Source organism: Clinocottus analis, unplaced genomic scaffold (assembly GCF_023055335.1).
Source record: "Clinocottus analis isolate CAN_PGR_092001 unplaced genomic scaffold, fCliAna1.0.p SCAF_4, whole genome shotgun sequence".
Lineage (NCBI taxonomy): Eukaryota > Metazoa > Chordata > Actinopteri > Perciformes > Cottidae > Clinocottus > Clinocottus analis.
This window is the reverse complement of record NW_027176153.1, coordinates 18,501,987-18,516,614: the sequence shown is the minus strand read 5'-3', so window position 1 is coordinate 18,516,614 and position 14,628 is coordinate 18,501,987. Positions and strand designations below refer to the sequence as shown.

The 14,628-nt window shown below is 44.0% G+C and overlaps 2 protein-coding genes across 5 annotated transcripts; both read left to right on the top strand.

The window, feature by feature from the left end:
* The first annotated feature begins 474 nt into the window (after window positions 1-474).
* LOC137800367 (calcium-responsive transactivator-like) lies at window positions 475-8,664 on the top strand. Of its 4 annotated transcripts, none has more exons than XM_068597537.1 (10): window positions 475-708; window positions 1,413-1,489; window positions 1,585-1,669; window positions 1,960-2,080; window positions 2,487-2,735; window positions 3,642-3,764; window positions 5,633-5,725; window positions 5,853-5,975; window positions 6,084-6,208; window positions 6,693-8,664. In XM_068597537.1, the coding sequence occupies exons 1-10, from the start codon at window positions 640-642 to the stop codon at window positions 6,717-6,719; spliced, it is 1,092 nt and encodes a 363-aa protein (XP_068453638.1). In that variant the 5' UTR covers window positions 475-639; the 3' UTR covers window positions 6,720-8,664. The 4 variants fall into 4 exon arrangements, with proteins under 4 accessions (XP_068453638.1, XP_068453637.1, XP_068453640.1 ...); XM_068597536.1 differs by having other exon boundaries at window positions 3,597-3,764; XM_068597539.1 differs by lacking the exon at window positions 2,487-2,735 and having other exon boundaries at window positions 3,597-3,764.
* Window positions 8,665-9,230: 566 nt separating this feature from the next.
* On the top strand, window positions 9,231-11,870 carry mtg2 (mitochondrial ribosome-associated GTPase 2). The gene is made up of 6 exons (XM_068597535.1): window positions 9,231-9,585; window positions 10,010-10,157; window positions 10,305-10,420; window positions 10,516-10,734; window positions 10,832-10,970; window positions 11,367-11,870. The coding sequence occupies exons 1-6, from the start codon at window positions 9,358-9,360 to the stop codon at window positions 11,747-11,749; spliced, it is 1,233 nt and encodes a 410-aa protein (XP_068453636.1). The 5' UTR covers window positions 9,231-9,357; the 3' UTR covers window positions 11,750-11,870.
* Window positions 11,871-14,628: the final 2,758 nt, after the last annotated feature.

Sequence of the window (14,628 nt, the reverse complement as noted above, 5' to 3'; positions counted from 1 at the left end):
GGGCTAAATCATTGTAAATCTAATGACCTTAACGTTAGGTTATAAGGACATGCCACGAGAGCTAATAAAGATATATGTATAGGATGAGCTTAGTGTATATTAAGCCTTGCCGCAAATAAACATGTTTTTTTGTGCATACTAAATGTTGGCAACAGAACAAACATGACTGAGTTGCTTCACATGAAAGCAGAGGTATCAAATATGAACATGACTCTGACATCGTCATCTTTCTTTCTGGAGGTGCTGAAAAAAACAATCAACTTGTAGCCTACAATGTGGACTGATTGGCTTGAATCAGAGTACACTCCGTCTACAGAGAGGGAAAGTGGTAGGCTACTCACTGTCCGGGTTGTACCAAACACTAAGGGAGAGGGATGTTCCATTTTCACGTAGCAGTTCATCAAATGTGTCATTATTTGCATTGCACACAATAAATCACTCGGCAGAATCTAATGTTAAATTACATTCGGAGGAATGACTCGTTTTTTTATCTCGTTCCTTCCTTCGTGACAGGAGAGATCTCTTCGCAAGTACCCCCCACTTCCTGGTAATGGACACACGATGTAACCAAATAGAGGGCTGCGCTCGGGATAATAAATATTAGAATAAAAGAAGCGCCTTTATTTCCCTTATGACAAAATGTCGGTGGCGTTTTCATCGGCGCGCCCGAGGAGTAAAGGGGATGTGACACAGCAAACGATCCAAAAGGTAAAAAAAAAAAAAAAAAAAAAGACTAAAAAAACCCAACAACCTTTATTTGCGTCGCTTGTTGTGCTTTACATATTCTGGTCTGGATGGGAGTGCGCGCACGGAGGAAAGTAGCCCGTGGTGAATGTCAGAAGAAATGGCAACTGGTATATTGTAACGGCGGCACAGTCAGCTGCAGGTGCGAATCAAACAAAGCCATGACGGCATGAAGCCTGAAGACGCGCGTGATGCTGCGTCTCTTCCCCGAGACTCATGACGATTACATGTTTCATTGCGTGTGAAATAGATGGCAGCTTTCGACTGTGTGACTTTGTTTCCCGAGAATCTTAAAGCGCAACACTTGAACTTGTTTTGTTCTTTATTTTTCTTCCTCTCTCATTAGTTAAAGGGGCCAGATGTTCGTCACGCGCAGCTCTCCCGGCAGGTTTTAGACGGTTTTGACGGACATCCGTTTAGTTGCAAAAAGCATATAGCCATAAATAAGCATCCAGTGAGAAATGCATGGCAGTGTATATGATGAAGGACAACCGTGAGGTCCTCAGACAGCTGCTGCTGCTTTTAGCCTTTCTAGTATAGAAATGCAATAACTGACCTAGAAAGGGGGGTTGAAGTTCTGTAAAAAATCCAGAACGACACAGCGTCATATTGAGAGATATCATGTTCCATGAGACACTGAGCTGAAGTTGTTTTGTTGACTCCCAAAGATGCTGGATGAGAATCATCACTTAATACAATGTATAATGGATTACCAAAGCAAAGGCAAGACCGCTGAATGCACACAGTAAGTGCTCTTTAAAAAAAAAAAAAAATCCTGACTTATGCTTTGTAAAGAAGGTAAAAGTGAGTAAATGTGTTTCATTTCCCAATTTTTGACAGGTATCAGCAGATCCTGCACAGAAATCTGGTGTACCTGGCCACGATAGCAGATTCAAATCAGAACATGCAGTCTCTACTACCCGCAGTGAGTCCTTCCTGAGTAAAGTAAAGATTCCCTCTCAGCTTCATTCCGCCCCTATCACTCGCCGTCTCTCCATTTTTTACATTTTGAGAAGAAAGTCTTTGTAGACAAAGCTGACAAAAGGCAGAGAAGTAAACGTTCATTTTTCTTGTAATTTGTCGTCTGATAAATCCATAGAACAAACTAAGATATTGCAATTCAGGAGATGGATTAGAGGCATTATAAAACAAGAAGACAATAACAGCGATTAGGACACATTCTGTTGATTGATCAACTGCTTTGATACTTTCTAGCCTCCCACTCCCAACATGTCGATGGGTCCTGGAGGGATGGGTCTCGCTCCGGGCAACCTGAATGACAACATGGCACCTGGCCCGCCCCCCTCGTCCATGATGCAGAGCCAAATGAGCAATGGTGAGAAGGGCCTCTTTTTTTCCTTCTTTTTTTTACGGATAAACTCTGGACTTGATGTGCACACGTGCAGCTCCATATTGTTGTCCACCCCCCGTCTTGAGCTCTTCTACCCCTGACCATGCTGCACGTTCCCCTCAGACACTGCACCACGTCCTGTCTGTCTATCGTCTCCATTGCATGCTAACATCCGATGATCCGATGTTCAGCAGATAGTCTGATTTGTTTGCAGCCATGTCGTTGCTTTTTCCGATTTTCCGTCTCCGCTTTCTTTTCTTTTCTTAACCCTCATCTCTCACTCCTTGTCCGACCACGCGAGCTTCCTGTAAAGATGAACTGAATGTGGGCCTGTGCCGAACATGACACGGCACCACGTTGGGCTGCTCTGACTGTGCGTGTGTGTCGTCAGGCCCCGGCCATGCGCCCATGCAGCAGCATGCGGCTCAGCTGCAGTCGGCCATTCCCTCCGCATCCCTCGGCCTGCAAGCCGGCGGCTACGGTAGCCCGGCCTCGGCCTCCGGCTACAGCCACGCTGCTCCTTCCTCCCATGGCACCGGGCCTGGCTATGGCTCTTCCTCTACCTCCTCCTCCTCCTCCTCTTCCTCCACACCCTCCTCTTCCTCCTCTCGCAGCAACCTCAACATGCAATCCAACCAAGGTGAGCCGAGTACAAAGGAGGCTAATCACCGGGACATTCCCTCTATTTTTTTTTTTTTTATGAAAAGGAATTATTTAAGGCTTATGAATTTATAGCGCAAAACACTTTTCATTAAAGATGCAAGATGTCACATTTGTTCTTTTTTTTTTTTTTTTTAGGTATGATGCAAGATTAGGCACGTAGAGAAAAGGGAGTGTTGAATGTAATGCCTTTCAAGTGTTCAGAGTAATTTAGAAACAGTTAGATGTCTGAAATAGCTCGGAATGTATTCATGTCAAACCGCCCCTGGATGTTGCCGAAAACGTTTGCCGAGATGCTTTTCTGCACTCTTGAGTCTGTGAATTCCCTCCACGTCGAAATAAGCAAACACATTCAGTTCATCAAAGCGCCGTCCTGCCCCCTCCCTTCTTCCTCCTCCTCCTCTTCCTCCTCCTTCTGCTCCTCCTGCTCCTCCTGCTCTAGGCTCTTCCTATTTCTAACTCCTGACCATGAGATGCAGCCCTCCTCTCCCTGGATCTCTCTGTTTATGCACCGACTTCACTGGCTGTGTTTGCATTTATACATCAGAGCAGCATCTTTAAAGCATCTCTTGAAAGAGTTTTTTTTTTCTTCTTTTAGAGACCTCTCCACCTCTCTCCCCCCTCCCTCTCCTCTTGGCTTTCCCCCGTGCCCCAATTGTCGTGGACCTCCTTCTACATTTGTTTATTTGTCAGTTAAATTATGCACATTTCTGCCAGCCTCACTTCTGAGAATGCGACGTATGCTGTTGAATGCAAATGCAGGTGCGTGCATAGAGTGTGCCGAGTGTATATTAATGTATGAGATCTCTCCCCCATCCCCGTGATCACAACTCCTTCCCAGTCTCCATGATGCACCAACAGTCTGCAACTCCGCACTACTCCTCAGCCCAGGTCGGGGGTCAACACTATCAGGGACAGCAGCAGGCCATGGGCATGATGGCTCAGGGCAGTCAAGGAAGCAGCATGATGTCTCAGAGACCCATGGGATCGTACCGCGCCGCACAGCAAGGTAGGCGGCGAGACTTCTCCGTGCCAGTCCGACGTACGTGTAGATGGACGTGTGACGTGTACAGCTTTGGAGCCGTCGAGTGGGTTCGGCTCTGGCTGCTGGTCTCACAGCTTCCAAGGTTGACGGATCAGGCTGAGTCTTTTTCTTTTCATTTTTGTGAGTTATAGTGCGTGCATTGCTTTTAGTTTTTGCCTTCAAAAATGGGACGTTGGAGCAAACAAGGCAGTCCTGCTACTTCAAGAGGCCGACTGGAGACGCATCACACGCGTCACATTCGGTTCCCGTCGCTGTAGATCACGTCGCTCGTGTCGTATCAACGTGGGCCTAATAATAGGTCCACCCTGGTACGTCTTTTGAAGGGTGTGGACTAGGCAAGGGATGTAAGAAAAAAACAGAAGGATGGGATATTGTTTCCAGGGCAACAGGCCTTGATTGTATGTCCTCATTCACCCTGCTAGAGTATTATCCTTGCATGACTGGGCGAAGTATTTCCAGATCGAACTTTGTTATGGAATTGTTGTGTCCATTGTCGAGCGGCTCGCTCGCCAGCCCCTCCCTGATTGGCCGTGGCGCTGTTGCGAAGGCTCCTCAGTCACATCGGGAACTCTCGGATATGTTCTCATGAAATGCTTTCGCTATTTCTTTCGCATGCAGAAGTTAAGAAACGTTGGGGCCGATGGTGGTTGGTAAAAAAAAAAGAGATGAGACCTCTCGGATGCATCTTCCAGAGAGTTTTTTGTTCTCCTGGATTCGTGAGTTAGATGAAATTGAAAGGGGAAAGGACGCACTGGAATGTGGAGCTTCTGCACATCACCACCAAGCAGAGATCAGATTCCCCTTGATAACTGGCTTTCTGTAATCCTCATTTGCGCCGCGAAAATTACATCTCTTGTAATTTGTCATGGAATTGTTCATTGTAATTGCTTTAATTAGAGGTCTTCATTGCCCGCGTAGCTTCCTTCCATAATATAATTTCAGCCCATAGAAAACCATTGTACAGTAGATAAAGAACACTATACTATAATAGCTTTTAGCTCGATGATGGCTTCCAATAAAGCTGTCTCGAATAATCCTTTTTATTATTCTTACTACACACATATGCACACACATGGACACACCTTTCAGGCTGCCTGAATTGCCCAAATGTTCAGGCGCGGCTCCTTTAGTCGCCGACTCAGCGGCAAATTGGTCCAACCAACTGTTTAACAGATTGTGGCGTTGCCTGTTTAGCAGGATCTGCACAGCGGCGAGACGAGTTCTACGGAGAGCAGTATGGACTCACTCAGAGCTCCAGCGGGCCCGTAAACTGGCAATATTGCCCTGATGGTGATCGTGCACGACCGTAAACTTTAAACATACAGCTCTCAAACGCACAAAGCCACATTATAGGTCACGACATTTCCTTTTAGCAGTGTCCCACAGGCCTGAGACAGATTTACTGCTGCGCTGAAGCTGCAGCTCGTCCTCCCAGTCTTTGTCTTTTTTCCCCCTTACTGTGGAAGAAGAAAAGCACTGGAAAGAAAAAGAATGTTACAAAAGACGCTCCTCAACTGTTCCCTCACCAACGTGTCTGTGTCCATCGTGTCCCCGATGGTGTGCCCAAATTTCAGATTTCAGAGAGTGCCGGAGCAGTGTGTTGAGGAGAGAGTGCAAACTTCCTTCAGGGCGTCTCTTTGTGCTTTGTGCATAACCTTCAAATTCGAGAAGCCTTAGAATTCTTGCCTGCGCTTTTAATTTTGTCGTCACACATCTATTATGAATGCTTCAACTTCAAACTTGTGAATAATCATCCATTTTGTGAGCGTAAGTGGGGCTTTTTACCTTTCCGCAGAGCAGTATGTGCACGTATTGAACGCTGTCCTCCGCAGGTCACGGGGAGTACTCGTACCCACAGTCTTCATACGGCGAGCAAGGCTACGACCGGTCCTTTGAGGAATCTTCACAGCATTACTACGAAGGAGGTTGACGTCCTTTATTTCGTTACTGACACTGCAGAGATTCATTTTATCTGAATGTGTCCAACCAAAGCAATAGTAGCTATCTTATCGGTAATATCTGACATGCCTGTGTGTGCATATCTGCATCTAGGTAACTCCCAGTACAGCCAGCAGCAGGCCCAGTACCAGCAGGGATCCGGCCAGCAGCAGCAGCTCTTCAACCAGCAGCAGTACTCCTCTCAACAGGGCTACGGCGGACAGCCGCAGGGATACGGTGAGAGCGACCCGCTCCGCCTACGTTGCACAGTCAAACACACACAGTCACGTAGACATTAAACGATTTCATTGTGGTGGTAACGTGAACTGAATGTGACCCCGACAGGTCCTGGCCAGGGTGGATCCTCTCAGTATTCTCAGTATCAGCAGGGTCAAAGCCAACAGTACGGGTACCGCTCCTCCCAGGCCGGCTCTGGAGCGCAGACGCAGAGGCCCTACGCCTACGAGCAGGTGAGACAGACTCTCTGAAGCTGCAACACAGACTAATACTCATTGAACATATAGGAACATATTTGTATACTCTAATTAACTAATGCTTATCTGTAATTATTAAATTAGAAAACGGCAAGACATACTGGCTTGATTTTTGCTTGCGATGGCAGGTGCTTCACACGGTGCTTGATGTTTTTCCGATGCTGCTAAACTCTGATTAAACTCATTTTACGACGAGTTTAGTGAACATCAGAGCACACGCACAAGCAAATTGTTAGGAAGCTTGAGGCATAAATATTATACAATCTTAAACATTGTTTCTTGCTTCTCGTATTTTAAACTCTCAACTCTTAAATGAGTAAGTACGAAACACCAGGAAAAGCATATGCATGTGGGAGTAAGGGGGAACTGGAAATGATTCTTCTGTGCTGTTTTGTATCAGTAGAGTACATTCAACGACATGCCATCTAACCTCTCTGTGAAAATTATTCTACATTTGCAGGGCCAGTATGGAAATTATCAGCAATAAAGTGGCACATTGTTTTCCTGTGTGAAGAAAAAGAAAAAGGAATGGTTCAACGGCCGGCTCGGCTGTGGATTAGAAGATCTGTCTGTGTCGGGTTTATCAGACTCTCATTAATCACCATTCTAGCTCAGAATACATAATCAAATTTGATGCTTTCATCATCTGTCTGGCTCCCTTAAGGGCCTGGTTGCTAGAGTTGTTAAGCGCCGCTGGCCTCACGACAAAAAGTCAGGACGCTTTAGCAGAATCAAGGCAGTTAATGTAAATGTTCCATATGGATTAAATAGGGTACTAAAAAGCAGCAGTTAAGTCATTCAATGAGCCTCGGCAAACTGACTTAATCCTTTGCTTTCTTTTCTGTCTTCGGCTTTCACTTGTCTTCATCCCGTCCTTCAGCATGTCCGTGTTTATTTAATTTTAAAAAAGCCTTTCTTTATTCTTTTTTTCTGCCGTGCGCAGGCAGAGCGGGCCCGTGGTTTGTGAGGCTGAGGCTATAAAAAGCAAATTAGCCTCAAAGGAAATGGTCCTTGATATTTATCTAATAGACTCGGTCTGCGGGTCTGCGGCTCTTTGCTCTCGTTCCCGGTTGAGACGCTGTGATGTTTCACGCTGAGGGAAATAAATGTCATGAAGGTGAAATCGTTGGTCCTTAAACCTGACTTGATCAGGGGGTTTGTCTGTGTTAGTCAAACTGTGATGTGTTACTGTGCTTTCACTCTATGTATGTCTTTCTGAGGTAAATGCACAATAGTTAGCCGACTGATCCGGACTTTAAAGTGTGCGTCATTGTCCATGAGAATCATCCATCGTGGTTGTATTTTTTGACACATATTTTCGGTTGTATTGCTCTGCACAGACACGTCACAGTTGTGCAGAGTCACACTTCTCCGACGCCAATCAGTGAGGATTTTACATGAAAAACACATTGCCACGGTTAGTGTCTGCACTTTATTTTGCAGCAACAGTGTACACTGTCTGATATTTTGTATTGTGGTGCAATTCGGGCTGTTTCAAACGAAGGATCCTCTGAAAGCCAAAGTATCTCGGGACCGTACTGGCAGCGCGTCCTGCACCTCTACTTCAATAAGTGCAATACACCCAGTGAGTCATGTTGAGGTGGGTTCCTACAGTGAACTTCAACTCTATATCATTATCTGTAGTTGGTTGACACGCAAAGACTAGGGCTGGTTTGTATTAAATGTTACGTTGCAGGTTTCAACTGACATATCATATTTAAGAAAAGTAGTTTTCTGTATTTATGTGATTTATGGACAGATTATGTGAAGTCTTTCAGCACAAACACACACTTAACGCTTAGCACTTCAATTTTTTTTTGTTTTCTTCAGTGAAAACTTTGATCATTATCTTTTGTACTAGATGAACAAAGTCATGTTAGATATAGGCCAAGCGGTAAAGGTCATTTTGTATCTATCCATGTGTGATTACAAAATGAGTATATATTATGTTGTTTATCGATTTATTTAAAAGAGGTCAGACAATGACCTCCAGTCATTTAATTTATTAAATTTCATACAGTTTATTAGTGTGGCTGTGAGGCGCCAGCTTTGCAGTATATTTTTAGTAACTCGACTTTATCTCAAGAGGGGTAAAATGATAATAATAGTTGAACATTTAATATCTAACAGGAGAAACATGGCTACATACAGTAACTATGTACCACTCAACAATGACAATCACAGGCTTCTCTATACTACATTGAATTTGTATCAGTGTTTCATTTGACTGTGAACTGAACATGTATGGCAAGTCTTTTCTAGTTCTACGTTTGTATGTGTGTTTGCATGTATGAGGGAGAGAGAGAGAAAGAGAGAGAGACGTTTGGTGTGCATAATACAAATATGAATGTTATCTACTTATCTGTTGTGAGACTGCATTGCCCGATATTTTCTGCTGTCTTTTGTTACTGTTTGTTATATTAAAAAAATAAACTGACATTCACCTTTTGTTACTCTGCATTTTGTGGTTTATTAAGAAAATGACAGAAAAATGAAAATGAAAAAGAAGTGACACGTCATGATAAGGCTAAGAAACATTGTCGGTCCTACGGTCAATTGTGCATCCGTTAGAGGAGTGGTTCCCTACGTTTTCACATCAAAGACCTATAAAGTGACTTCAATCCCAGGCTCCAATTTGAAAAGATAATGTCTCTTAGTCCTCCATCTGATGGGATTGTTGCTGACACGCTGAATGAAACCCATCAACAAAATACTCCCACACCCTGTCATTGTGTTAGTTATGGATGTAAATATGGGGAAAATGCATTATTCACTTGGGTTACGTTCTTGTAACTTTAGATATATGGTTGCTTTGATTTAGTGAGATTGCCACAAAACAAAATTCTGAACGTTTATGTCACGTTAATCATTGTCACATCATTTTAACACAAAATCCACCCCAGCACAGATGGCGGCGCTATAGGACCAAATCGCAAACGGCCACGAATACCGTGAATTGACAATCGCATTATTTGTCCCTTCACGGGTTCCGTACTTGTTTCGTGCCTTGTGTTCATGCTCGTGGGGAGTGAATAGAGTTGCTGGACGAGCCTAAACGAGTATTAAACAACGTGGGGGACTTGACAGTATATCGTATACCGCATGTCTGTCTGCTGAACGCCGCCATGTTGGCGACGCTGTTGAAGGTCCAGCGCGCGCGGCGGCTCTCTTCGGACGTGCTTTCATGTTTCATATCAGGGACGGAGGTCAGAAGCAGCGAGAAGCTCAGCGGCTCATGCGCAGCCGCGTGGAGGCGGAGGCTCACCGGTGACGTCAGAGGAGTCAGCACCTCCTGTCCGCTGAGCTCAAAGGCCCGAGGACAGCACAAGAGAGAGCTGTCGGAAAAGAAGCTGGTAATATATATATATATATATATATATATATATATATATATATATATATATATATATATATATATATATATTCTTGATCTTCATGTCTTTCTTTTTTGGAGATACAAAAAAAAAAACGGAATACCAGACATCTTTCACTGGATGTATCTGATTGGTAATTCTAGAAGAAGCATGCAATGCTGATATATTTAACTGTATCTAAAATTGGGTAAAGTGATGCCCCAAAATAACATCTCCTCTAGAGGTTTGATACCTCTGACGGTATTGTCATATATTAAATTATCATAAGAATGAACAACTGTCAAATGAATCTACATCTGATCTACCAGTGGTGGGTGTTACAGCTTTTTGTTAAAGCAATATGAACTTATCTTTTCTTTTCTGAACCTAACAGTCTCATGCGTTTCTTTGTTTTGGCTTGTAGACCCGTCATTTTGTGGACCAGCGCCGCGTGAAGCTGCTGGCTGGTTCAGGCGGCAAAGGAGCCTCCAGCTTTCACAGCGAGCCCCGAAAAGAGTGGGGCGGGCCGGACGGAGGGAATGGAGGCGACGGAGGAAGCATCGTCATCAAAGGTAACTTGGGTTGTCCGTCTGGTTCTCTGCAGTGTGTAGCGACACCTTGGTCCGTTTGCCGCGCGCACTCTACAAGATCCCCGTCCTGTCGTTGGACACGATGACATCGGGTCAAACATCATTAATCCATTGTTCACCTGCTTTCAGCGGACAAGTTTATCAAATCGTTGTCGCAGGTGGTTCCGATTTACAAGGGAGAAGACGGGGAACCGGGAGGAAAAAAGAACTGTTACGGCAAGAATGGCGGCCTATCTTATATTCCTGTGAGTCTGTGCATTTAATCATGAAATGACACTTTGTGGCACGTTTCTACCTCAAACCTGCTGCCTAACTTTGATGTTTGTTTGTTTTTGAAAAGGTACCAATGGGCACCGTTGTGAAGGAAGACGGGGAGACGGTCGTGGACCTTTCTGAGCACGGCCAGGAGTATCTGGCCGTGTTTGGAGGGGCTGGTGGGAAGGGGAATCGGTTCTTCCTTTCCAATGAGAACCGCGCCCCGATGAACGCAACCCCGGGAGTGGCGGGCCAGGAGAGGGTCCTCCAGCTGGAGCTCCGCACCATGGCCCACGCCGGCCTGGTGAGGGAGAAGACGCTTAATGTCTGAAATACAAACATTTGCATTTTCAAACTCCAAAAACCCCCGCAATGAACTGATTTTTTTTATTTTTCACCAGGTGGGGTTTCCTAACGCTGGGAAGTCGTCCTTGCTGAGAGCCATCTCCAACGCTCGGCCCGCGGTGGCTGCTTACCCGTTCACGACACTCAATCCACATGTGGGAATCGTCGCCTACAGGGATCACGAGCAAGTTGCAGGTAGTGGATTTTAAGCAAACCCTCATTAGGAGAATGCATACAAGCACATGGGGGCCACAGAAGTTATTGAGAAGTATTTTGAGTTGCAGAAATTGAATTTTGGCAAAATGGACTAGCCTGCCACATCATTTATTTACTTTGATTTTGGTGGTGTCTATAAAATCAAGCCCTCTGTAGGCTAAAACTATATATATATATATATATATATAAAAATAAAATAGTATTTCCAGATACGACAAGATACAAGATGTGGCATCCTTTCATTACCAAGACATTAAACTATCCATATCAGTATAGATATCCAACATCATTTTTTTCACATTTGAGATCTGATGCGTTTTCAAAGTGTTCCTTTAATTAGTGTAATTTCCACTTTTCCCTTCGTTCTTTGCGTAGTCGCAGACATCCCAGGCATCATTCGAGGGGCCCATCTGAATCGAGGCCTCGGCATCTCGTTCCTGCGGCACATCGAGCGCTGCCCTTTCCTCCTCTACGTTCTGGACCTGTCCACTCCGGAGCCTTGGGAACAGCTTCAGCACTTGCGTTTCGAACTGGACCAGTACGAGCCCGGTCTCTCCCAGCGGCCTCAGGCCATCGTGGCCAACAAGATGGACCTGCCCGAGGCCCGGGAGAAGATAGAGGCCCTGAGGAGCTGCGTCACCCAGCGGGTCATCCCCGTGTCGGCTCTCACGGGAGAGAACACAGAGGAGCTCATCCTGCACCTCAGAGAGCTCTACGACAGCTACCTCAGTGGAGAAGGAAAGCCCACCAGGTGGTAGTAAAACAACATTTCCTTAGGCTCAAGGGACATTTTTAAGATGTATATATTAATACTGGAAGATATAGAATGTATTGAAATTGCTCAATAAATATATAATCCGAAAAAAAAATCAACGTTTATTACCGGCTTGTAGCATTAAGTTCAATGCACTGTAACTATTTTTAGATTTCTTCGAACCGTAACAGCTTCATGCTGCACAACAAAGGTGAAGACGATGCACTTTTAAATGTTAGGATGGACAAATGCCCGTCTAGCAGTCTTTAAAAAAAATGGAAAAATCCAGTCAATGGAAAGATATTTGTGTGCATAAAGATGGTTTTGAGAAAAATACACAAACTGTGGTGACACCACGGCATTTACACAACTTGGTAATATGTTGAGGCAAAATTATAAGTCGCAATTCCTAAATGAGCCAGCAGAGTGCGTGTCTCTCATGTAAATGGAATTATTTTCCTTTTAGTCAAAGCTCTGCTACTGGTTAACCTGTTGCCATGATCCACCACCATTTAACCACAAATGCAAGTACATATGTACATTTATTGGAAGTTATATTAACCTCATGAATCTCATAAACTGCTGCATGTACAGTGGTGTTAACGTTTCACACCCAGAAGACCAGCAGTCAAAAAAGAAAGCTCTGTAGCAAACCGTTTCTGATTGGAACATATTCTGTTCAGCTCGATCATTTTCACAAATCAAGACCGCTTTGTACTTTCTGAAGCTTGATTGCAATCAGAAGTAAAAAAAAAAAGAAAAAAGCTCAGTCAGAAAATAGAAACGAACTTCACGGTGGCGGCATGAGCTTGAGAACGCGTGTGAAGGCAGAATGAGGTTCAGTATTCCCACTCAGCCGCCTTTTTTAAGACACCGGAACGCTTCATAATTCACAACAGGGGCATCTACTGGTGTAATTTAGTAGAACAAAGCGTTAAAATCTCTTAAACTTGTGTTAACCACAGGCCTTATTTCAGGCGTCCCATCAACAAACCCATGCAATGAAACCGTTAACTCAGAGACGAGGGAACTGGAGGGGCACAAGTGATTGGCTCGTTCCTGCACAGCTCTATTGAAAGATGCCCGACTGGGGGGGAAGCCACGATGCGCGGGCTTCCAGCTGGTCATGCCGCTGCTGCACGAAGGTGGCAAAAAAAAACTCAACAACCTCTTCAAGGAGGAACGCTGCACCAGGATCACAGGCTCAGCGTACACCAGGTGGTCGTATTCCTCTGCTCCCTTTTGCCGCAGCACTGATTGACAGACGCAGCGAGAGATCTCCCAGCTGGCGTGTTCCTCTCTTTCAGGATGTTCTCTCTGGTCTCTGCAGCCTCAGTCTCCAGCAACATGTTCCTCCTGGGAACCTCTCCCATTCTGCAGAGACAAATATGTACACATTATACACATTATTACACAAGCATCTCTGCAATATGACAGTCAGCACCTTTTCCAGATGGCGATGCAGACGAAAGATAGTACCATACGATCCCGGCCCACTCCTCCGTCTCCTTTTCATCTCCTGTCCAGATTCATCATCGTACACGTTGTTTACATTGAAAATAGATATTTTAAGTAAGAGCTTCTTCTTGCCCTCCATGTGGCCTTTAGTTTAAAAAAAACCTAATGGAACAGAAATATAATCCCACATGTCGTTCAACACATGTGGAGTTTGTGCTGTTTTTTTTGTAAGGGAAATTTGACAAATTGTAAATGCATTTCATTAGCATTGAAGATGTTTAAAGAGAAATATACATTCATATTTGTGGTACTTGTGGCTGTGTGCCTTTGTTTTAAATAAAATAACTAGTTGAGGGTAATGGATAAGTATTCAGAACAGATTATGATGGATTATGTTACTAATTATTACATGACTACATATCAAGGTAATCTGATCTAATCCTGGGTTTCTTTCACATGTATCTCAATATATATATATATATATATATATATATATATATATATATATATATATATATATATATATATATATATATACATACACACACTTACAGTACTAACATTGAGTGTGAAAGTCTAATTTAGTTTGCCTTTGTTTGTTTGAGTTATTCCGCCCCCTAGTGGCCAGAATGATTTAATGCCAATACAAATGCAATGCAAATACACTTGTTTATGTATTTCTTGTTCTTGTTTTTTTACAAGATGCATTTGACGGTGACTGACATTATGAATAGAGAGTATACTCTACAGATCTCCAGATGGTGAGTGCGGTTAAGTTTCATGTGTAAAAAAAAGAAAAGCGGTCATATGAGGTTCACTATCAGAAAATACATTTCTGCTCCAGAGCAGGTAATTTATTCTCCAATGTTCCACTTCTTTAAAACGCATGGTGATCAAAATGCATTTCAAAGCTCTTATCGTTCCTTTTCTAATTGTTGTCATTCCTCTCCCTCACTCCGCCATTTCCTTGTGTGCAGAATTACCACGGAGTGCATTATGTAAATGGAAAGTGTCTTTTCTTCATGTGGTTCATGTCTTCCTTATTTGAAACAAATTCCGGTTTCACCGAGCACAAATAGTCAAAATCCACTTGCAGTGCATGACTTTAAATGGTGGAACCCGATACAAGCGTCAACAGATCATATTCCCACCTCTAAAGACACAGTAATTATGGACTGTTGGCAAAACAAATATACATCTGAGTCATTGCGGTCGTTCAGATCACACCCATCTTTGAACGCTGGCTTTTATTTTGATCTCGACTACACACCTGTCAAGTTTTTGGACCTGGCAAAGAACTCCAAACTATGTAACTCTTGTGTCGCACGAAGAATGAAGGTCCATGAAGAATGTGTCTCCAGAAACACATTTTCCATTACGACACACACGCACGCACGCACGCACACATACACACCCACAGACTCA